This window comes from Tachypleus tridentatus, chromosome 13 (assembly GCF_004210375.1).
Source record: "Tachypleus tridentatus isolate NWPU-2018 chromosome 13, ASM421037v1, whole genome shotgun sequence".
NCBI classification, from domain to species: domain Eukaryota; kingdom Metazoa; phylum Arthropoda; class Merostomata; order Xiphosura; family Limulidae; genus Tachypleus; species Tachypleus tridentatus.
The window spans coordinates 131,945,389-131,971,778 of NC_134837.1; the positions used below are offsets into that span (position 1 = coordinate 131,945,389).

General features: G+C 32.6%; 1 protein-coding gene across 4 annotated transcripts; it reads right to left on the minus strand.

Moving 5' to 3' along the window:
* Positions 1-1,373: 1,373 nt before the first annotated feature.
* Positions 1,374-24,388, minus strand: LOC143238253 (uncharacterized). Of its 4 annotated transcripts, XM_076478328.1 has the most exons (3): positions 24,168-24,285; positions 21,577-21,738; positions 1,374-14,900 (listed from the first exon to the last, which is right to left on the minus strand). In XM_076478328.1, exon 3 carries the CDS (start codon positions 14,896-14,898, stop codon positions 11,716-11,718), a length of 3,183 nt encoding a protein of 1,060 aa, XP_076334443.1. In that variant the 5' UTR covers positions 14,899-14,900; positions 21,577-21,738; positions 24,168-24,285; the 3' UTR covers positions 1,374-11,715. The 4 variants fall into 4 exon arrangements, 3 of the variants coding, with proteins under 3 accessions (XP_076334443.1, XP_076334441.1, XP_076334442.1); XM_076478326.1 differs by lacking the exon at positions 21,577-21,738 and having other exon boundaries at positions 24,261-24,388; XM_076478327.1 differs by lacking the exon at positions 21,577-21,738 and having other exon boundaries at positions 24,168-24,303.
* Between the last annotated feature and the right edge of the window lie 2,002 nt (positions 24,389-26,390).

The window sequence follows — 26,390 nt, forward strand, 5'->3', positions numbered from 1 at the left end:
TGTTATAATGTAATGATCATTCCCAATATTTCTTGGTAAAAAAGTAGCCCAAGAGTTGGCACTGGGTGGTAATGATTAGCTGCCATCCCTCTTCTAGTCTTACACTGCTAAATTAGGGACGGTTAGCACAAATAGTCCTGATGTGGCTCTGTGCTAAATTCAAAACAAACCAAAACCATAATCTTCATATTGTACCTCTACACTTTCCAAAACGGTAACAGTATTCATTAAGTTAACTTTAATACTATGACATATAAATTCATGTAAGATTTACTAATTTAAAAAAAAAGTTTGGTGCAAACCTGCAACCCTCTGATTACGAATCAAACGTCTTAACCACCTGGCCATGCCAGGCCACAATATAAAGATAGATGAAATTGGTTGGCCTAAATGTGTCGTAACAATTGGACCAAAACTTACTATTAAGATAACTTCAAGGTGTCAAGAAAATAGGATCAGAAGTTTGATATTACAATAACTTTAAGACATCTTACAAATAGGACAAACACAATTTACATGATCATCACAAAGACCAAACCTTAAAGGAACATCACTTAAGTCAGCTTAGTGTATACAATGGTTGAGCAGAAAGCAATCTTAACATCTTTATGTTTTAGATAATTCTCTATTGCAATAAAAATATTAAGGTGATCAAAATTACTAAAGGAATTGATGCCAGTGGTGCATCAACACGTTTCAAGTTTAATACAGAAAATGGTGGGACACATGTAAAGTTTAACAGGGCAGGAGTCACCTTCAGTTAGGGATGTTTAACATTTCTAACATGATAGACAAATCTTAATGAACAGGACTGGGTACAGCCCTGATTGAAAAAGACCCCGTGTTCACTTTAAACATGACATAAATTTGTTGGATGTAGGCTAATGGTTAATGTATTTGGCTTCAAATTAACAGATTTGTGTATTGCAGTACTGTCAAATACTTGATTAGTTAAAAAAAATTACCTCATTTTGAGGGTGAGGTGAAAAAATGCAACAACATATTTTAAGAATCAAAATTTGTTTTAAATTTAAAGCAAGACATGAGTTAACTACAAGTCATCTTTAAAAAAAATATCACTACTTTAGTGGATAAAATTTAATGCTACTGTCATATAAAGGTTAACTCACATTATCATTAGGAATCTCATTATTGCATTGATAGTTTAGATGTAACAAACAATTACAACACCAATTTTTTGAGTGATATTTTTCAGAGGTTAAAGAAATTAGGATTTTGCTTTACATTGGTAGCAAATGTGCTAAACATCATCTCTATAAATAAATACGGTGATGCAACTGAAAAGAAAAAGTGTGTATGTGTCAGGTTCTTTTGTGAATACTTTGTCTATATTCCAAATAAATAGCCAAATATGATTTCACATGATACTTTAATACCATAAAAAGATATCAAGTGTCCAAAAATAGAAAACAACACAAATTTAGAAGTTACCACTAATGTTAAGACATACTTTTTCCCAGGTACCATTTACAATTCACCAAGGTGTTTAATAAAATATCTATTTAAGTCACAACAAATACTGTAAGAAACAAAAAAAACTTTTTCCTGTGTACATATAGCAAAGATAATTCACCGGATAAACTCACGCATTAGAAAAACAAATTTAAACTACACAAAAAAAACAACACCAATAAACCTAAATCAGATAACAAATTAACATTTCTCAAAACAAAGATGACAATAGGTATCACACTACAATTTTTTTTAAAGTACCTCTCCTAGATACCTAAAGGTCAAAGAAAGCTCTCCATATATGACTGTTTTTAATATAAAAAAGTTTTATAATACTTTCAAATGTTTTTAGCTGGATATTCTGTACAAAAGAAAGTATAAAGTTTTAAAAAACCTAAAGAAGTAGCTGCTCAGAAGTGTCCTAGAGCTTACAGCAAGATTCCATAAAAAAACCAAAAGAAAGAGTATATATATATCATTAATGTACAAATTATTGTTAACAAGTTGACAGTAAGAGTAAAGAACTGTCATTTTTAGGGCAGCACTAAATGACAGAAATTATACAAAAAAATTAAACTACAATGTGAAAACATGAAGCTACATTAAGTATGTGACAAACATCTGTATTTTATATTACACATAATCAGATGTAAAACCATGTTTATCAAACTTTAAAACCATTTCAGTAAAATTATCTTAACTCTTTTTCTTTCTTTCTTTAAGTACCAAAAACTGTGCAATCTTGAAAATATGTAATACACTTTTAGCAAAAACCAAGGTTACTTTGAATGCCACAGCTATTTCAAACAAATTTTTGGAAAATGTTTTACTTATAGTTTTGAAGACAGTTAATTTGTAATTTCAAATCTTCTGCCACATTCTGATGTTTCTTTAGACTTTTGTTTTATTTAATGGTAAATTAATTCTGGAGTAACATTCAATTGTTGTCATGTCATGATTGTTTAAAATTCTTGACAAATTTCAACCCAGTTCCCATAACCATACACACAGAGGCTTCTTAAATCTAGGTTACTTATCTGTGTATCTACTACATGGTTTAAGGTTATTGTACACAAGGGATGAAGAGAATGATTGTGAACAGATAATCCAAGGAGAAGAAAATCTGTGAATAATTTTGAGGCAAGCAATATAATTAACTGGACATTATTATGTGGTAAAATTAAAGGTAAAAAACACTGAAAATTTGTTCAAATGACAATCACTATTAAGTAATCTTCATGTGGTCATCTAGAAAAGTTGTATTAAAATTTGTATGACCTGAAATATGTGATAGGAGAGATGTAATGTTAAAACACACAATGTCTTGTGTGCTATGAAGAAAGAACAGAGGAGAAATTGCATTTTACTGAAAAATAATTTTGGCTATACGTGAAGAGATTCTGGTAACTGATGGGCATTCTCAATCTATTCCTTACATTAAATGTCCCATGTCTGTAGTAGTTTCATTTGTATAAAGTACTACTATTTATGTATTTTCAACAAAGATAGTTATAAAACTGTATTCTGGTCGCAGGCATAAATAAACATATTTTAAAAAATATATTTTCATTCAAAGTAATTAGAAACATTCACATGTACAAAGCAGCTTCTAACCCAGGGAAAATTTAAGTACCCAATATATAACAAAGTCTATGCAGAATGCTATAAATTGCAAGATTTTGATGAATGCTAAGAGATCGAGAAGGGGCCTTAATACTAAAAATAAAAGAAATGTAGAAGAATCCAAGTTTTAAGAAACAATTTTAAAAGTTTACAGCACTAAAATCTTACACAATTTATTCAAAGAATAATCCAAAGCAAAAACATTTCACATATCTGTCTGTACTTCATATTTAAGAAATCCTTGTTTATTTACCTAATTGTAAGATGTAATAGTGTTTACATTCCAATATATATTAATTTATAGTTCTGTGACTTGTACTGGCCAACATACACAACCTCTTCTTGAAGCTTTAAATTCTATCTTGCTATATGTAAACTTCAAAATTGATTTAACTGTTGGAAATAGAGCAGATCTTCTAGCACATGCCAAACTGTTGTTTCCCCAACAAACCTATGAATTTCATTAAAAACAACAAAAGGAGCCAGTGTATTTTTAGATGCCATGTGTTCTTATTTGACTGACTTCAGACTTGCTATCAGTAACTCTTGACACAGTGCAAGAAGGTACTGTAGGTTCTTAGGGCAAGATTGTGGTAATTAGATATAAATCATTATTATCAGTAAACTCCACTATTACCTCAGTCTAATTATAAATTAGTTACCTTTTTTTTTTAATTACCACATACTAGTTAGTCAAGTCCTGATTCTGTGGTAGTAGTGACAGGATTTGATACTGGGTCATGACAAGAAGCTGGTGTGCTATTCACTCATTGATAGTAAGACTTCGGTAACTGGCTACTAACCATGTTATTTGTGCTGAGCAGAGAATGTCTCGAACATCAAACTATGGCACTACTATGAAAGGTTTGCTCTTCTTTAGGTAACTTTTAAATAAATGATTAGTGGGATTCCCTAAAACCAGTCTCACTCAGAGATGTGTAGAATATTCAGGAAAGGTTTAATTCTACTAATCTTACAATTTTGGGAATGAAATTAAAAAATGCACATTGTTTCAAACAGTTTTTCTGTTGAACACTGTGCAAGAACTCATTTATACACATTCTTGAAACACATATTTGTAAGTGATGATTGAAAGGCTCTTAAAAAAAAGTGTGTGCATCAAACAGCACACTATATAATTAGCTTACCTATGAGAAGTTATAGTTTGATACTAAATACAAATATGACAAAAATCCTGTTTTGTTTTTAGAAACATTACTACTAGCAAAATGCACAATGAAGCCTTATTCATATACATTATACTCACCTATTTCCCTTGGTTTAAAATATTACAGACTGAACTTTTTCCATACATCTATTCAATTTTTTAAAATACTTTTTGTTTTGTTTTTAAAGGTTTTCTGGCAGTTTGATTCAATGCCTGCTTTGTGGATTTTCACAAAACTTACCATCTGTTAAGTGAATACTTCACAATAATATAAACTACTACTTCTGTAGACTTGGGAGCACAGAGAGTATTTTTACACTGAAACAAATCTCTAAACCTTAATGAAATGAAATTAAAACTGACTAGAAACATAAAGCAGGAAAGAATAGTACCAGTAACAATGTTTTAGAAGAATCATGTTTAGCACAATACTGAGACCACTTTTACAAACAGCACTTGTTTTACATAGAGCACCTTGCAGTGAGAGTACTTATTGTCAATGAAAACTTATATGATGTCTACAATACAATAAAGCCAACTATTTTACTACTTAAACATTTCACTTGAACCTTAAAAAATATTAAAAACACTTTGTTATTTTTTCCCAACTAAAAACTTGTATGAAATATGCACACAGATAATATATAAAGAATAGACTATAATGTCATTTACATGGTACCTTAGCAGCCAGAAAAAATATAAAATAATGATGACATATATGAAAATTATGTTGCAATTGTGAGATCATCATTATAACAGATTCTCTTTTAATGTGTATTAATAATAACACTACATACACATTTAAGGTCCACTCAAACAAATCTACTCAATTGGCCTTTATAACACCCTACACTGGGTTTTCTCAGGACAAGACTACATTTAAAGCATATTACATATATTAAACATGAATTACAGAGCAAATGTTACCATTATACACAGTACAGACTTTATGTTTTGTTCCAAAACAAAGTTGAAATCGATATTAAATGTCAACAGCAATGTTTTACATCTTGTTTACTAATAAAAGAATTGTATAGTACTGATTCAAAAGAAGCTAATATTGAAAAAAAAACAACCTGAAATGGCGATGAAAAAGTTAATAAATGAATTTCCACACACACAATAAACAGGAAATCTACGTGTTAAACATTCAAATAATAACCATAATAATGTAAAAGGCTACAATGTAGCATTTTGTAGGTTATAATTTAAGAGATCATATTTAAAAAATAAAAACTCACAAAAAAGAATTTGTCTCCCACATCTTTAGTCTCAATTATATATTTTTTGCCATATTCTACATTTCTATTGTATTTTATGTTTGATTAAAAGACAATTCACAAATAATTGCCATTATGGTGACAATAAATTCAACAACTGCCTTCAGAACTGTTGAACTGTTTTGTTACAATTCTTAAGACTTGAATGAATAGCTTAGGATTATTACAGAACCAAACCTTAAAATGGCAGTGAAAGTGGTAACTAGTGGAGTATGTATAAACACTGCAGTGTACAGAATCTTTAAAATATTTTTGTCCATTTTCAAAAAACACAACTGTACAATCATTAACCAGTGTATAAAACCTTACCACTAGCTACACTACATTTTACAGACTGTTATTGTTATATGTTTAAGTAGTAGTTTTAAATATATTCCTTCTACTCAATTTTAAAAACTTCTTCAAAATATGAAGTATAGCTCAATTATGGTTCGTCTTAAAACACAAGTTCATTGTTCAAGCTAAAGTTTTTGTATGATAAGATTAAAGTTTTAAAATTCATCTTTCACATTACGATGGATAAAAAAATAAAAAACTGAACATGCTATAATAATTATTATTTTATCAGCATCAGAACACTACATCTATAACCAGATTCATCTATTAAAATAAGAAAAAAGTAACTTAACATGTAATTAGTTTATGATCGATACATTTTCCTTTACAATGTAGATAGTTTAATAAACTTTACAGAAATTGAAAATTATTTATCACAAACTAACCAGTGCAAACAGCTCTTAACAATCCCAAACTGTAACAATAATTCAATGCTGAAATATTCTTTCAACAAAGCAAATTCCATAAACATGTTGAAAAATAGATGCCGAAAATAACTAATCCATTAACACTGGCATACAACCAAATTCAAAAAAAGTTTTATAATGTACATTTCATAAAATATTGTAATAACATAAAAGACAAGTGGATTGAAAACTTCCAGAGATAAATGTTTCAATTACATGATTGCACCTAAAATATTAACAATTGACAGCATCACTGTTTTTAAGACACATTAGAAACATTACAAATGTGCATGTAGAGAAAGATTAACAATCACAATAAAAAACCTTATACAACACAATGGTAATACATCAATATAAAACTTTGCAAGCTAATGCTTTAACTTTGAAAGACAAAGATAAAAACCTTTGAGCACTGTGTACAGGTAAGATATTCACTTTGTTTTAAAATGTGCCATGTATAACAACAGGTTATATAAAAGAAGCACACTGGTGATAAGGTCTACACTGTACAAGAACACCAAATATGGAAACTTCAGACAAAACTGGATTAATTTAAACAGGTATTAATGTTATAAAGTATTAGTCTAAATATATATAATACACAACATGGTACTAGAACAACTGCTTCCCACACAGTTAACCTAATTTCATATCCTCAGTGTGGATGGTAGCAAAGAAAACCTATTTTCATCTTAACTAGTAACAGAGAAGATAAAATGTTGCTACATTAACCTAAGGGTTAAGCAATAGAGGAATTGGTTCAACTATATAATGTAATTACTCAACATTTTAATATTTTGGAAGTTACAAGCTAGGTTATCCAACATTAAACACAATCAGAATTGAGTGGGTCTGTTTATAAAAAGGATAAACCTTCTTTAGGTAGACTAACATCATCATAATAAAGTTTCTTAGCCTGGCAGACAAAAATGCCAATAACTTGTGCATTATACTTTAAAAAATACAAATAAAATTCTTTAGTAGAAGTAAGCACTGCAAGATATTATTTCTTGTTTTACGTAGTAAAAACCATATAAGGACATTGTATAAAAATTAGCACTTTGTCAACTTCTGAAACAAATCAGTACAAGAGTGGAGACCTAGACTTCAGTACTGCTAGACAAGCACTAACTTTACACAGAAATTACTTGCTTTAAATTATTTTACCACTATCACTCAAGCACTTAATCAAAAATAATAGTACTGGTAATCTTACTTTAATAATGTCAAGCTACAACAGCCACACAAATGTACCCCTGCAATGACTTACCTATTCAAACAACTTTTCAAGAATTATTAAACTGTATAAAACAGATTTACTTCCTGCAAAACTTAAATCAATAAAAACATGACTTTTAGATCACTCACACATTTTATTACCTCTTCATAAGTAGCCAATACCCACATCTTGTCCTCCAAAATATGGTTCAATAACTTATTTTGTGATGAACAGAATTAGGGAAGAAAAAGTGTTTCAGTATATTTATGTTGAAATCGTATGCAAATGTACAGCATAAACTGTGTTCCAAACAAACACCATAAAAAGGAATTAATGCTAATAAATTAACTACTCATAACATGTAGTTCTATAGCTGTAATTTTAACATCAGTGTGATGTACTGTTAGGATTATAAACTACCAACTATAGCATGTAGTTCTGCAGCTGTAATTTTAATGTTATTGTGATGTTGTACTGTGTGGTATTATAAACTACTAACTAGAACGTAATTCCACAGCTGTAATTTTAACATCAGCGTGATGTTATACTGTGTAGCATTACAAACTACTACCTATAACATGATGTATACTGTAGCGATGTACAACTACATATCTAAAACAAATAGTGGAACTTCTGGTGTAACTATGAATACAGCTATGTGGAAGTATATTAGCATTACAAAGCCAGACAAGAGGATAAATATTTTACATTATTCACTAAAGCATCTTGTTTTGGGTGACTATCAAACCAGAAAGGTAATTTCATCTGATGTTAGTAAATGGTTGAAAATGTTAGCTGTTCATAGGGAAACATATTGTGTGTGTTAAATACAAATTTACTGTAATATCCCTTATTTCTGCATGTATTTTAACATGGCATATTTAGGGTTCTAGTACTTTGGAGTGCCATTTTAGACTAACATTATGTGTAGATTCTTAACTATACAGGTTACAAACCTTTTTGTTGGACAACTAACACAAATCACAATTATTACTTTGGTATCTATTATCAGTAATAGCAGATATTCTGATTGAACCCAAAAGGACACAAAGGAACTGTTCCAGTTTACTGATCTTGTCAGGACATATCTAATATCCTAAAACAGTGCTAATGTCAAGATTTAAGATATTCTAAAAAATATGTTTCATGATATAATAAAACATGGTAGAGTACTGATAGGTACTATGTTATCATTTATGGCAGCATTCCAAAATACACTGTTCTTAAACTCTGTGGTAATAGCACTACTACATACTATTGTTATGAATTGTGCCAGTGTTCTCTTATGTACTATTGTTAAGAACTGTAACAATTCACTGATGCATATTACCTACATCACCTGCAGACAAAACCAGCATGCTGCTGTTGGCACTACCAAGAGCAGGTCATACTAGCAATATCACCCAGAAACAAGACCTGCATACTGCTTTTGACACCTCTGACAATGGGTCTACTACCAAAATCACTTAGAGACAAGATCTTTACAATGCTGATGACACAATCAATAGCAGGTCATACTACCAACATCATCCAGACACAAGACCTTGATACTGCTGTTGACATCAACAGCAGACCATACCAACATTTTAAAACTATTTATCATTACTTGATCAAGTAGGTAATGATTACATGCATTGTAGGATCAACATTTTTATCTTATATAGCTTGAAGTGGCATTAACTTTGTTCAGACATTTTTGAAATATACAGAAAAGTACTAGTGTTTCTCTTATAGTCAAAAATATGCCCTACAAGTTTCACAGCCAGACAGACAAAATTATTCTGATGTTCCAAAAGTATACGAGTTTACTTTTCCAACAGACTTTTTGTTTATTTTAGCATGAAGCTACATAATAGACTATTTGTGCTCTCTTCATCACAGGGAATTAAACCAATGATTTTAGCATTGTAAGTCTATAAACTGTAGATTGAGCCACTGAGGGAGTTTTTGGACAGAAGCATTAAAAAAAAGAATGATGCACCTCAATCCAAGAGAAAGATTTCGAACCATCTTGGTATCCAAAATTATGTAACTAATACAATGCTACTGCTAAGTTTTTAACTTTTACTAAATCAATAATGATCACCTATAATTTAAAAAAATTCAACTAATAAAAACTGCTTTATGTTTAGAGATTTTGTTTTAAGTTCAAGTGTTTTGATTAATCACACTTTTAAATTTAACTTAGTTATTACCTTTATCTTATATTTATCTGATTAGTCTAGTAACGTTTGAGAAAGAACTTAGTTTCTAACAAAGAACATGTATAGTATTACTAACAGTATAATTTGTAGCCTCTGATACATTTTAATAGTTCCATACTAGTTTTAAATATACAGTTGAAACTTTAGAATATATATATATATACCATGTTATTATAAATACATATTTTTAAGAGTCATGAAGATGTATGAACTACATTTCCAGATCAGTATAATAAGCAAAGAAACAGAATATTTTGAAGAAACTGGTAACAATTTTTATACATCTTTATATTACTCAAAACTTGTAAAAAGAGCAGTACTACCATATTTTTCAATTGTCTATCTCACTTGTGTTCAACCTAATTATTAAAAGAAAACCTTAAGACAAGCAACAGTTACATGTACAACTGTGGTGAAAAGTGTAAAATCTAAGAAACTATACAACATTAAATCAAAAGTTCCACCTCTACCACAGGTCATGCAAGTTTGTTAGATCACAAACGTTTGGACTCTAGTTTCTAAATTTGAAATTATGTTTCTTAATTTGGACATTCAACTAGCACCACATAGTGTATCATCAGATATCACTGATGATAGCCCTAAGTAATCTGTATTTGTTAAAATGCTCAACTTGAGCAGTTGGGGAATAAACTGTAAATACATACAATATTAATAACGCTTATAAATTTTAGAACTTATGTTGTTGGAAAGGCAGTACAATAATCATTTACTTAATATAACCTGTTAATCAGAAACATGTTAGGACATACAAGAAATACTGTTCAGTATATTTATGAGCAGGCCCATTAATTATATAAAAAAAAATTGTGGTACTTACTAAGAGAAATGGCCTAACGTAATTGTGTCTAATTCAACAGAGTATATGTAAAAGATGAAAGGCATGTTGGTGATGATGTCTATAAATTCTAGCAAGACAGTGATATAGCACACTTAATGTATCCATTAATGCTACATTGTAATATCAGATGATAGAAATGTGATTATGAAATTTGGTGTTTGTTTAAATAGCACAAATATGGTGACAAATATACATTCACCAGGTGATGGACTTCAAAACAAAGTCCAACCACCAGCTGTTACTTTCATCAGACAGTTTAGTTTTGTTGAACACCAGTAAGTCACTATACACACATGAACTTGCCTAATGATTTTTTTTTAATATACAGCATGTCCTTAGCAAAATGTTAGTTAACATTAAATAATTTCCTTTTGTCAACAGCAAAAAAAAAAAAGTGCCAAACAAAGATGAACTAGTAGCAATTGCTCAGTTCAACCTCACTTGATAAAACCAGTACGTCGTACAAATATATACTGCTGTTAAAAACTGTATATACAACTGTTAAGAAATGTATGGTGTATCACTGTTAGAAACTGTATGTACAAATATATACCATTGTTAAGAACTGTATATATAACGATTACGAAATGTGTGATGTACTAACGTGTCTCATTAAGAACTGTTATTGTTAAGAACAGTAGCTGAAACTTAGTGCAAAGTTCTACACGTAGGCTGTAAAAGTGATACAATAACTTCCTAATTCTTCAGTGCAAAAGCCAGGTTTTACACTTGTCACTCACTGTTTTTATGGTCAAACAAAACAAACTACATTACGGAAATATTTTCAATTATAAGTGATTATGACAGAATTAAAAGAACTCAGAAGGCTACATATATATGAATAATGATACAATATATGAAAGTATTTCAATCTCCTAAAATTTGTTTCTGTTATAGGTAAGATATTCTTGAGTGTTATATAAGAAATATTATTTAATGTGTCAACATTTTTAAACACAAAATTTGTGTTGACATTAGTAGCAATGTCACATAAGACTTAATACTAAAATGTATGCTCATACATGTTCTTTTAGCTTCTTTGAGTTGTACATGTTGTATACTGTATTTCTAAATCTCTTCAACAGCATCATAACAATAATGTTACTATTAAGTAGAAATAACAAAACAAATAAAATAAAAAAAATCTTAACCATGAGCTTCACTGATAACATGTGATGTGAAATCAAACTTATCCTTACATTCTTGTCCACACATGTTACATTTCCATGGATTCGAACCTGAATGTAGACCTCTGTGGAGAAAATAAAGTGTCTGATCCAAAAATGTGATTTCACAATGGGGACATACCAATGTCTGGTCCTGTGATTTTTTGCTTCCTCTGTTCACACTATCAGGGTCAGATTTGATGTGTGTTGTCGTTTCAGCTGTTCCATCAGTTGATGATGATGTTGATGGGGCCCTATATTTGTCTTCTGGTGGTCGTGAAACACCACAAGCACCCTGTCTTCGGTTGATAACGTTTATATTTTGTTGATCTTCACTTGAACCAGGACAGTTGTCGGTAGATGTGTTATCTTGAAGCATGCAACGTGGCCTCCTGGTGTATTTGACTTGTCGACAGATCTCCAGTTTTTCAGTATTTACAGAATCATCCATAGCAGCTCCATAATCAGATGAATGGCAAGGCTGGTGTTTTCTAGTTGAAACTCCTGATGTCAGTGATTCCCTAGATGTGTGTGGAATCTTTTGTTGTTCAGTTACAACTGCTTTTTGACAACCTTCTTTAACAGATGTTGAAGACTGTGATGACTGGTTGGGAACACAATCATTTTCTTGTTTCTTTTCTTTAAAATCTCCAGACACACCAGAATCACAAGATGTTTCTGATGTATTGTCTATGTTTAATGACATTTCCTCATGAATCTGTACACAGCTTCTTTTTGTGTTTGTGGAAACATCATCCACTTTGACATTAGTAACTAAAATATTTGTATCTCGTGGCTCCGTTTTAATCACAATCTTTTTAGAAGCTTCAGAAGTATCAGGATTTTCACTGCTTGGGGAACACTGAACACCCAAAAGTTTATCTACTTTGGAAAAACCACTAGAATGATGAAATGCTGTTCCTGTTGAAGAAACTCTCATAAGATCTGTTTGGTGTGTTGGTGTTGAATTACAAAAAGATCTTACAGTAGATGCTGGAACAATAGTTTGTAAAAATTGGCTTTTGAAGGATGGATTTGGACAGTTTATTCTGACTACATCATTTTCAATGTTATGTGTTCTGAGCAAGCAGGATGGTTGATAAGAGGCAACTGTTTTTTCTAGTGACTTCTTTTTGGATAATTTAGAAGAATGGAGATCATGCACAAAAAAACTATCTGTGGTGATGGATGAAGTCATTGGAGATGTGGTGGAAGAACAAAGTTTGCTTGTAGAAGGAGAAATAGGGGTAACTACTAATGATGGCGGTTCACAAAACAGGTGAGTTGAAAATGGTTTACTACCATCAACTAATTGATTTGAAGATGTTACTGGATGAGGAAATATACCAGGAACTACTTTTTTAGAAACAGTGTTTAAATCTATGTCTCTGACAACTGATGAATGAACTAAATCACCTCCTACAGAGGGCACAGAAGAGCCATCTAAAGTTTCTGAGTTGGACTTACCATGACGGGATAAGTAATGTACTTTGGCTCCTGCAACAGAAACAGATTCAAAACCACAAATTCTGCAAAGTTTATTCCCACTGTGCTCTAATGACAGATGTGCTTTTAATTGTGGTCGACTGTTAAAGCTTTTAATACAGAAAGGGCAACGAAAAGGTCTCTGCAATGAATGTTGACGTACAATGTGTTCCATCAGGTGATCTTTTCTGAAGAAACGTTTTGGGCATAAACGACATTCAAAAGGTCTAACTCCAAAATGACTCAACTTATGTCTGCGCATGTTGGCAAACTGAGTGAATTTCATGTGACATATATCACATTGGTAAGATCGAGTATTTCTGGTACCATCGTGATCCATTTCCTTTGAATAATGGCCAACTTGTCCAATGGAATCTTCTAACATGAAACTGTTTTTGCTGTCAAAGTGGCTGTTATTTGTATTACTTTGAGAAGTTCTAAAATGTAACTGCTCATGGTCAAAGATAACTGCTGACTTGTTTAATTCTTGCAAGTCACTACTTTCTGGTTCATGAGATTTTTCAAAGTTACAGTTCTTAAAATCAGACACAGATCTTCCATGTTGCTTATGTAAACTGTTTGACTTAGTGCCAAACTTTTGGCTTTGATTTAAGAAGGTTTTTTCATTAGAATCCTGTTCTAAAAGACATTTATTATCATGTAACCATGGCTGATATTCAAGGTTGCTTGTTGTATCAACTTTAATTTTTTTCTTCATTTCAAATTCAGGATCTTCATTCTCTGCATAAATTGTGGTGGAACAACTATTACCATTTTTTCTCTTCTTTTGGTTCAACAAACTGAATGTTTGTGTCATCTCCAGAGAACCAGCACTTGATACCAAAGGTTCAGGACATTCTACTGTACAAGATGACCTAGAACAAATTCTAGTTTCATCCAAAGATACTGTGTCTGAAGAATGCTTGATTTTTAAAACTTCAGGATTAAGCTCCTCAGTCCTAAGCTCACTATTAGTTTTGTTTATACTGCCAAGACCATCATCATGTAATGACAGATCTTTCAAAAAATCACTTTGGAATCCAATTTCTTTTACACTTTTTACAATATTGCTATTCAATATCGATGAATTGAAGTGAATTCCTGGGTCCATATGATTTGAACCAATGAAGTTACGAAACTGGTCAAATACCAAGCTTTTATTTTTAGGAGTCTCAATGAAGAATGTTGGAGGCTTCAACCAGGTCTGTTTTTCATCTGATGACTTCACCCTTTGATGAACCATCATTTTATTATTTAAATTTTCTTCAAAAGAAGAACTTGTACAGACTGAAGGATGAAAGATGGGTACAAAAGAATGGCTCCTTTCTGAAATGTTTGATTTCTGACTTTTGTTGGCTTGTTCAAACGAACAATCCAAAGGTGTACAATCCTCATCTTTTTTGTCTGAACTACATGTATCTTCAAGAGTGCTAGTTACACTTTGACTATTTTTATTAAGTTCCTTCATAATATTTTCACCATCACTTGTAAAGTCTTTTTTTAGATACATTATGTTAGATCTACTTGAAGAAGTTCCTTCTTTACCAGTTTCATCACCTTGTGTGTTAGTTGATGGTATAGATTCAGTGCTTTCAACACCAGAAGCAACTGGTGTTTCAAAATTTGGAGAACAAACAGGATTAAGTTCTCCTGGTGGATTTTCATCAGTCTCAGGCATTCCTGTAATAAAATAATAAAATGTATTTAAACTGTAATAAATATTGCATCTGGACAACAAGAAAAAGTTATGTTCATGAAAAAATTACACTTAGAAAACTAAACATAAAACTTTCAAAACTAATTATGTAAATACTACTTTTTAACAGGATTCAAGAACTACTTCATGCTGTCCAATCCTGTTTGTTTTTAACACTTTTTTAACATCATTATTATGCTTAACATTTAATTTATAATGAGAATCTGTTTAACAGAATTAGTTTTTTTTATTACATAAGATATTTTAACAACATTCAAAAATAGCAATTTATATGTCACACACATTTTTTGTTTATAAAAGAGAACTAATATTATTTGAAAATTTATTTTGATTATGTATTTACCCCTCCACAGAATGTATCACTAATGCCTTGCACTACTGTCAAGAAATGTTTTGTGCATGTACCAAGCCTTTGAATGAAATGCTCACCCCTACATGTAAAACATGTACTTCAAAAATCTATGATGTAATCAGCATCAAACTATACCACTTCATTAACTGGAAGATTATGTATCCTTTATGTACTGTAGTACCATACCCTTGAGAACTTTGTGTATACCAAAATTTCATTCTTGACATCAGAGGAAGGGGTTATGTGGAAAGATAAGTATCTATCTTGAATACATTTTCAGCTAAGAGAAATGTTAACTTCAAAAAATGCTGCTCATCTCTTTACAGAACACACAGAACCTCACCTTGAGAATATAGTGACAGAAAAGCATCATCTACTGCAAGGGGGGACTAGTGAGAACATCATTTGTTAAAGAGACAGTACCTGTATCAAGTAGGATATACTCCTTCCCCAATAAAAGTACTAGTGCAGATTGTTACAGTCAAATGAACCTTCTGCACAGTGCTAAAACAGTACAAAGGTAGGCATACTATAAGTGCTGTTCAATCAGGCTTTATATTTCAAGACTTTGACAGACTATGTATGTGTGGTGTGGCTAAACAAAAAGTCAAGCCATATAGGATGCGAGAAATACTTATGTTGCATACTTACCAAAATACACAGATGTGGGGAAAATCATCCCAGACCTCTATTCTAAGGAGAATGAAAAGCCAATCACACATGTCACAATCTCTAGAAATAGTCTAGTTCTCAGTGTAGGAGGTAATTTGTTCTACATTTCCAGATAAACATCCTTGCCATACTTCTGATTGAAAAGTGCATCCACTAAGCCTGATACTAGTGGAATGGCATCAATATAAAATAATAATCCCCACAATGACCCTGCCAATAGCTTAGTACAAAATGAAAATAGGGTCCTCTCACTCCACAAGAAATAAATGAGAGGTAAGAATTTTTTTGTAGGATAGAACATATAGATGCATGAACTAAACAATGATTTGTATTACATCCTGAACCGGCCAGGAAAAAACTTTTTTTCTTGTTACTGTGGTTTCTAAGAGGTATGGCTTGGAAGATATGCAAATTTCCAAAAAGTCTTCATAAAACCCCATCTCAAAATTGAGAATTAAACAGGGACAGGGGAGCAAAACCTTTCCTGTTATCCTCTACTCAATGCAGATTTTGAGAAAGAGAAAGAAGTTTAACATACAACAACACTGGCCATATGGTAGGTTCCACTGTCCTAATATGTACATGTATATTTGTACTTAAAGGTATTCTCTGTCTGTCTGTCCCCCCTTTTTTGTCAAAGCTGCAAGAAAAAAATAATCAATAACTCATCTCTGAAACACTCTGGTAAAGTTGAAGTATGCCAGTTTGAGAGAGATGAGGTCCCAAGATAGAGGAGAGAAACTATAATGTGATTAAAAGAATGTGACAAAAACGTGTTAGGAGTTGTCCATGTCCTTGGCATAATATCCAAGGAATGCTGATAATCAGAGGTAAGATAAGCTGCAAGGTGATGCTTGTTACAGGAACATTATGCAAAGAGACAAAAGTAATTGTCTCCCATAGATGAAGAAATAATCCAGATGACTTGTTTAATTCCACTGGTCAAGGAAGGTGGTGACTCATGAGAAGACAAATCCCTAGGGAAAAAACAAAAAATGCTATGTCAATTACCTCAAAAAAGAACTGTGCAAGTAAAATCACAGCAAAGTGGACAAATGACATGATCATTTTTGAATGACTGTAAATAGAAAACCTGAAAAGAAGAGTTGTTGGAGAAAACATCCAGTGGAAATGGAAAGTTGCAAATATTGAAAGACAAAGAAATACATGTTCAATTTTAAAAATGTTAATTTCTGAAACAGTACTACCTAAGTTCCCCCATAGATAGAAACCCACATTGGAATGGTAGAGGGGCTAGTAAAGGTGGAAAATTAAATAATCAAGTGAAGTGTGATTGCTATGAAAACAAGCAGGTACATCATTATTAAAATATGAGGCACTGGGATACAATACTACTTCTAGAATAGATGATATGCTATTCATGAAGTAAAGAAAATACGTAGATAAAGAGCATGGTTAAGGCTACAGAACAATACATGAATAGGCCAAGTGCAGTCTACCCAGGCAGAAAACATCCAGGGTAAGAGCTTTGAATTAAGAACAAGATAGTCAAGTGAGGTCCACCAAGAAAAAACTATCTGGAGAAAGCCCTTTAGTATACATTGTATTGTGCCAAATGCAACTTATCTGGGCAAAAATATACAGAGAATGAACTCTGTATAATGTATTTGGTGCTATACTGTATTTGTAATACACATAATAGAGAAATCAACAAGTGCAATTCACCCATGCAAAAACATCCAGGAGAAGCCCCTTGGTATATGTTAGATTATATAAAGTGTGGTCTATCTGGACAGAAAATATCCAGTAGAAGCATCTAAAATAATATACATAGTGCTATAATGTGTGTACAGTAAGAAGCATAATTACAACAACCCTCTTAACATTCAGTGAGTACACATGACTGAGATTTTGTTTTTGTACAAAATCCACTTGTGAGGAAACTCTCATGGTCAACTGCTCTAAAAAGTGGCAAAGCCCCCTGTGTTCCACTGGAAGAAAGAGGGGGAGATGCATTTGAAGGAATGACCCAGAAACAGTACAATGGATGTCTGCATATCTCTATTATGAAAAGCAGAAAGACCTGGATTGTACGAATCATGGGTCAGTAGGGTTATAATGATAAGTCTGTTTTATTCATGAGGTCCAGGAATGATGTCTTTCCTATGGTATACATATCTACCTCTTGTGGTTTTATAGAACACTTCATCTCCACAATGATCACTAGAAAGAAGCAAAGTCTAATACATGAAACAATTCAGCATACCTTACCAGGCAATACTCATCACTATGTGGAATCCAGAAATACACAGTGAGGGAAGCCCCACAACCCACCAAACAAGCATCTGTTCATAGATGTGAGTTTGGATGAAGTGGATGAAGAGGAACACCCACCATGGTAAGAGTTCTGTCAAGCCACCAAACAAGTTTGGCCTTATCTTTGGGGGGAGGGGTTATATGATAATCCAAGGGATCATGGAAGAAGTTTCACTAAAAGGAACATGTGTGCTTGATCCAAAGGAGTGAGAGCTTCCATGGAGGTGCAGAGCCAAAGTCTGTGATGATGAATGGGGTACAGCATCATTAAAGCAGAGATGCTGGCAGAGCCATAGATCAATGATCCATAGTTGAATTTTGATAGAATAAAAGCACAATATATTTTTAGCATGAAACATCTATCCACTCCCCAAGTGGTGGAAGAGAGGACATGGAGGATGTTCAGTGCTCTTGTACCTTTGACCTGTAGCTACTTGATGTGTGGTATAAAGGTCAGCTTACAGTAAAAAATAAGCCCCAAGAACTTTTTCCCAGGGGCCACAGGCAGCACAACTTCACCAATACTGAGTTCAGGATCGTGGTGAATACCCTGTTGGTGGCAAAAAATGCATGCAAACAGTTTTAGAGAGAGAAGTTAAAGCCCTTTGTTGTGGTACACTTCAGTAAACGATTGAGAGCAGTCTGCAGCTGCCGCTCAATATACCTCATGTTTACTGACTGACATGTGAAAGCCATCCACATAAAACTCATTTGCAACAGTGAGAGGAAATTGTTCAGTGATGGCATTCATCTTTATACTGAAAAGTGTGACACTCAAAACACAGCCCTGAGGGACTCCAAATTCCTGTAGAAAAGAATAGGAAAGTGTCGAACCCACATGAACTTGGAATTGCCTGTTTATTAAAAATTGTTTAACAAAAATAGGCAAATGACCATGTAACCTACATAAAACAAGGTCTCGTAACACGCCATACCTCCACCTTGTATCATAAGCCTTCTCAATGTCAAAGAATATTGATACAAGATGTTGTTTGAGAAAGGCTTCTCTCATTGATGTTTCAAGTCAAATCAGGTGGTCCATGGTGGAGCCTTATCATTTGAACCCACACTAGATGGGCTAGAGGAGGTTGTTTGATTCAAGGAATCAAACAAGACAAGCATTAACCATCCTCTCTAAGGTCTTACAGAGGTAGTTCAAAGCAACTGGATGGTATTTCCCAGGCTCAGAGAAAGGTAGGACAACAGCCCAGTGCTAGGCATCAGAAAAAAATATTGTCCTGATAGATCCAGTTAAAAACAATCAGAAGAATAGCAAGAGATTCGACGTCTCATCCACTGAGCATGTGCATGGGCCTGCTGGAACGTGATGTGGTTTGAGAGTGTGGGATACCTACGAAAAGTATCCCAGGCCCGTTTTTGAGCCTTCCATGCCATGTGGCAAACAGGATTCCACAATGAGCAAGGATATCGTGGAAAACGTACTGAGGTTTTAAGAATACAGTCAGTCGCTGCTGTAACACAGTCATCTATTGACGGTTCACAGACAATGGCAGGATCACGTTCTGTGAAAGCAGTGAAAGAGAGTCATTTGGCTTGATCCAACTTCCACCGGGGCCAACAGGTTGGATGACATCGATCACGGCCAGTCTCTCTCAAAAGTATAAAAAAATTATCACTTCCTCATGGGTTATTGAGAGATCAATAGCAGTAAAGGATTGACTAGGTGCATGAAAATAAGAAGAAGAACCAGCATTGAAAAGAGAAAGATTGTGCTCAGAGAGCATATGATCTACAGAGTGACCCCTATCAATATCAGCAGAGGGGATGATGTCCATTAAAGTCCCCCAGGATTAAAAAGGGAGAAGGCAACTGCATTAAGGTCTAATTGATTATATGTTTCTCCATGTGACACGTAGAGAACAAACAGTAATAGTATGACCCAAGGAAACAGAGATGGCTATGGCCTCCAAGGTTGTGTCGAATGTCAAAGACAGGGTGGGCCCATGCTGATCAATCCACAGTGCCACCTTTCCTGTATTAAAAAAAAACCACCAAAAGGTGACTGTATCAGCAGGTTTCAGATATGTTTCCTGTAATGAAAGACATATACAGAATGGTAGGAAGCAATCAGTGTTTTAATATCATCCAGATTAGAACGTAAACCTCGACAGTTCCATTGTATCAAGGAGGCCATTTTTATTTATGTGTAGGCGAATTGGGTGGAGAACCCTTCTGTTTATGACCACATCTTTTTTCTCTACTGTCTTTATTTGAGGGAGGACTACGAACTCCATGGATCCTGCCCTGGGTCAATTAGGCAGGTCTTTGCTGTTGGAAGAGGATTCCAGTGAATGAGGACATGAACAAATGATTGTTTTGAATCTTGAAATGGGAGAAGAATAAAGGAACAAGTTTAAACTACATTATCCTAGATAGTAAATCTAGAATATAAAATAAGAACCTAATATTTTTCCTGTATACTGAGATATTGCTTATATTCTGAATCAAACACAGTAACCCTGCTCACCTCTTCATATTTTTAGAAATGGTCCCTTGTATAATCTTACTTAAATACATGACACATTAAAAACCAATCAAATGCTCAGAATGTCACTGTAATCACCTTTTCAGCCATTTTGAAGTGTTTAGAAGCTATCTCATTCTTCTGAACCAAAATTTCAAGCAAGTAGGTTGTGTCTTTAGTTTGCTCAAATATACTTATTTTTTACATAAAATACAGCTTAGTGGCAAAGTTTGGTAAGTACACAAATTATATGTTATCCATATAATTATTTCAGTTGTATACATGAAACTTTAAAAAAGTGCAAAATCTGAAAAGGCTTAGCAACCTACAGCAAGCAGCAAATAAGTACAAAGATAGTCAAAATTAGAAGATATAATATAAGAAGCATATCCCAGAAACAAAGACAGCAAGTAAACTGGACAATAACTGAAAACGAAAGTGGGAATTATGAAGAACACATTAGTATAACTTTTCCTAATAATGCTGCTAGGAAAGCAATGAAGAACCTCAAAAAGAGAGAGTGAATAGGATGGCAAACTAAGAATGTAAGAAAAAATGAGGATGATCAAATTAAGAGTAAAACAAAAATCAATGTAGAAAAGATGATAAATTTATAATCTTGGGGAAGACATTTGAGGAATGAGAACACTTGTAAAGATCAATTCACACCCCAGAGAAAATTCAAGAAACACACGGCAACTAAAAGTTAACATAGAACAGAAAGAAAAAGAATCTGTAATGACCAGGCACAGGAGAAAGAGAGTAAAAAAAATTTTGTAAGTTGAATTTTATGCAAAAAAACTCACCCTAGAACCAGCATAAAAACTGAAGTAAAAGAATTATTAGCACATACCTGAATTAAAAGAACAGTGAAGGACAAATGTGGGTATCACATGATTCTTGTCAAAGATAAAACAAAAAATGCAAAATCATGTAGTGGAAAGACCTGGTCATAGACATCCAAAGACAAGGCAGGCTCAGAAGTTACAAAACCAGGAGGCCACTAGTCTTGGATCTAAAACAAAGAATGCAGGATAGAACCAACCATGTGATGTATGCTGTCAGACTAAATCCATTTATCATTTTGTCATTTAGAACAAATCCTACAGAGGAATCTGGATCCCAGAGGTGTAAAACATGGATTTAAGAAATCATATTCAATAAGATCCATGAAACTGAATTTATAGAAAGTAGTAATTTTATTCAACTTTTTCATTATTTTTTTTTATCATCATATTAGTTTTACTTAGTAAGTCTAGTATGTCTTTAGTACTTAGGCCTTAGTCATTTTGATATCATTAAAACCTAAACACTGTGTTACTTGACCATGGTGACATTCTTATTAAAGAAACTACACCACATGCTCCAGAACGTGTGTGTTACACTCTAATTAATCCAAGTAAGAGAACAAAACAAATCAAAATAATGCAAGAAAATGTAATAATTCATAACAGAGAATTTAATTGAAACCAACTATTAAAACCTTTATCTTAATATTTAGAAATTCAGAAAAGAACGGGAAGAAAGATAATGCTTTAAGTGATAATCAAAAAGGTGACAATAACATGCTCAAAAACTTTATAATTCTTACAAAAAAAATAACCCAACTAAACATTGCATTGCCAAAAAAATATTGAGCTTTGGATAAACACAAAGTACTTAAAGGAAGTATAGCATATGGAAGATGTCTCTCTCATCTGTTGGTGGAAGGACCTAGTATAACACTGACTGCATCATAGACTAGTGCAATAAGTTAGTTTTGTTCAAAGGTTCAGAACTTGCACAAAACACATTTTAGTAGCAGTAACAAGTTTTAGTTATCTGTTCTGTGGAGTGGTGAGAAGAATCCTTGAACAGTAATATTTTTTAAAATATAAAACTTACATTATACAAAACTTGTACACCTCTTAAAGCAATAATAATTTATCCACTGTTTTTAAAATATTAAGCTTCAATACCCATTCATTTTTTACCAATCACAACATTTATAACAAGTAGCAACAGAAGAAAGTTGCATTAGTAAGAACATCTCTGAGCATTTCTTTATGATGCAACAAGTTCTGGTAAATTAATACAAGCTTTTATAAAAACCACTATCCCTTCTATACCTTGACATATGGCAACAGTTCAACACTTTTATTCAGTTTTAATAATTAGAATAACAAGTAAACATGTTTTATTTACAAAAGTTCAAACTATGTTGTTATAGCAGGGTCCAAAATTCTCAGATTCCTGAATTTCTATTGAAATGCACTTTCACATACAAAAATGTTCAGTTTAAACTGTAACAAACTAAACAAAATACCACTACAAACAAGGAAGCTCATGTGAGTTTCATGACTTGTACACACTTAAAATCAATATTTGCTATAGATAAAAGGTAGTACTTTAATGCAACTAAAAACTGAATGAAAGAAGAAATAATAAATGGAAAGTACATAAAATAATAAAAGGTAGAATGCTATCTCACATTTTGACTTCTTTATATTTGCCTCTTATCCTAACTTTGCCCTTGAAACACAACATGTTCACTTAATAGAAAACAGTAAAAGTCAATCAATTCCAAATAACATTATCATGTACTGTTTGGCAGGAGCTGTTTACAGCCCTCATGCAATTTTCAAACAAGTGAGCCTAAATAAGTGTTGCAATTTCTAAATCTCTCATTGCAACTTTAATTTCCTTAAACACTAAATCTACTATCTAATTTTGATGATGCAATATCTGATGAAATTCATAAAATTTACCATTCAACATATCTCTCAGAATCACATTTTAAAGAACATATACAGTATATTTTGAATTAAATAAATGTAAGGCATTTGAATAGCATATGTTAAGAAACTTTCAGAAACTGTAGCAAAAGAAACTCATTTATGACCAAAAACAACCTATTTAAAAATGTTTAATATTATCACATCATAACAATGCTGTTGCAATACAATTTTCAAATGTTCTGAAATATCATTACATCACAATCTACTTATTAGAATACAATTTACGCTTATACTAGAAAACTGACATCATACTCATAAATTCGTAACAATTACAAGAATAAGTAGTTTGTGTGCTGTGAATATGTTACTTACAGTAATAACTAGCATTAAAATTATTTACTAGTACTAGTAGTGCTAGCACTAGCATCACAATACTTCGGTTCCTTTACTTTTAACAAAGTTGTCTTTCCTTTTAAAAACAAGAAATTACTACACATGTGAGTTAATACATAGAAACGTTCGCGTGTTAGTAATACTTAGTATAAAGTAACATATACATAGGCCTATAACTTATATATTGTAACAATTACGCTAAGCCTATAAACCACAAAGCTATAACTCAATTAGGCTTAATATGAAAATGTGAAAAAAAAAGGATAAAATTTTGAATTTTCATTCATGTATAACACATTAACATTCGAACACTTCAAACGAAGCATTTGTTTACCTGAGTATTATAGTCCTGAAAACTTGGTTCTTATATCTATTGGAAATCAGGATACCATTAACCTGACATTAGAGTATAAAATCATTTACTAACCCATACGCCATTTTCATTTCAACCATTTTATAGCTTTGAATAGATAGTTTAGACGTCAGATATACTTGTTCTCTAAGGATTATATAAAAAATGTGAAATAACTATATTTCATAAACTTTAATCTTAAGTAACACTGTTATGATCAGCAGGTTATAATATAATTAATATTAATTATCTTTATAAGTTCTTAATGCTTTAAAATTTATTAATTGTTTATTTATCATTTATTCATACCACAATGACAGATGTTCTCTCATGACATTTCATTCGAATATCTATTCCTCATCTAGAAAATATGTTTAAAAATCGAAAAAATTAAGTACACCTATTGTAATGAACACATTTATACAACGTATGATTCATAAAGCACCTAGAAATTGATGAGCTTTACATTTTAAGTGCCGTTTTAGTAATTTATGTCTATGCTGTAGTTTTTATCTAAAATAAAAAAATAACATCTTATTATAGTATGTAAACTTAGAAAAGCAGCTTTAAAAGGGCTTGAAAATATTCTGTTTCTCTAAAGTAAAACAAAATATTTAACTACCGTAGCATGCAGAAATATTGGGTTTGCCCTCTTTCAACGGCAGATTGTCCAATGTGGCTTTGCTATAAGAAAACGCACACACCTTCTTACTAAAAAAGAACTTTTCAGTTATATCGTGTCACCTCAATGAAATCCAGTCTCATCAGCATTTATGGTCCAAATTCCTTTCACTTAATCACAAACTAGATTAATAGAGTAGTAATCTAGTGGTAGGCATTGGATGATTTCACAATACTTAGATTAAGCACCAAAAAATATAAATTTTGAGGAACTTTCTTGTAGGGCTGTATATTCATATTTAGGACAAACATATTCTTTGCAGCTTAAAAAGGCAAAGGTTGTTATTGGACACGAAAGCTGTTTTATTGAATTTTTTCTGATATTTCTTCTTTTGCTTGTTGAACTCTTTTCTTTTAATTCTTATTAATGCCTTTCTTCACACAACTTTTTTTAATCACTGCACTTCTCTGCTACTTATTCCAAGTCTTCAAAATAAATTTCAATGGTTTCACACCCTTTTTTGCAAGTGTCTTTACAGCTTAGGTGAAGAGATCCAACTGATATTTTTCCTGTCGTCAGCTTCCCATACACAATGATTTGGGGATTCCTTATTCTTTCATTCACCTTGTGTGCCTAAGCTATCTCAGTTTTTTCTGACTCGATAGTGATAAGATATTCTACAAACTGGCGTAAGCAAGTACTTTGCTGTCGTTGACTTTGTCTTGCTATGTTCCCAAGGATCCTGCAGAGATAGCGCATGTGGAAACTATATATATACCGAGTTTCTCTTCCCACTTCATGTAGGTCTTCCATGCATTACAACTATATAAAAGAGTGCTGACTACACAGACCTTGTACACTTTCATTGTATAGCATCTTTATTCTTCACATCCAGGATAACTTTTCCAACCATCAACCCCTCACGATATGCTAAAGTATTTGGCTTCATTATGCCCCAGTCAGTAAATGAGGAATTATTGCTTTGAACTCCTGATATGAGTAGTTTTGTTCCTAGTGATACAACAACCATCATTTCGATTTTTACTGGATATTCAACCACCAGTGTAGTTATTGAGATGCCGTGCACAGGAACTTTCTGGTTTGAAGCTAAGTTGGCTTCATATTTTTGGCGCTGCAGTAAGTCATTTCTCAAAATGCAAATTTCTTTCATGCCGATTACCAACAAGTCGTGTGGCATAAAGAAGTGTCCCACAGTAACGATATCTTCTAAGTTTCGTCTTGCTGGAAAGCCGTTTTCATTGTTCTCATCATTCCTTATTCTATCTTCGTATCTGGAGGTAATTTAAATTTTTTCTTTACTAAATCGGGTGGAACTACTGTAGTTGTAGAACCAATGTCTGTAAAATACTGCAAGAACTCATATCAACAAAATTGTAGATTTGGTGACTGATTTCTTTTGTTTGTTTTTAAATTTCGCGCAAAGCTACTCGAGGGCTATCTGCACTAACCGTCCCTAATTTGGCAGTTTAAGACAAGAGAGAGGGCAGCTATTCATCACCATCCATCGCCAACTCTTGGGCTACTTTTTTTTTACCGAAGAATAGTGGGATTGACCTAACATA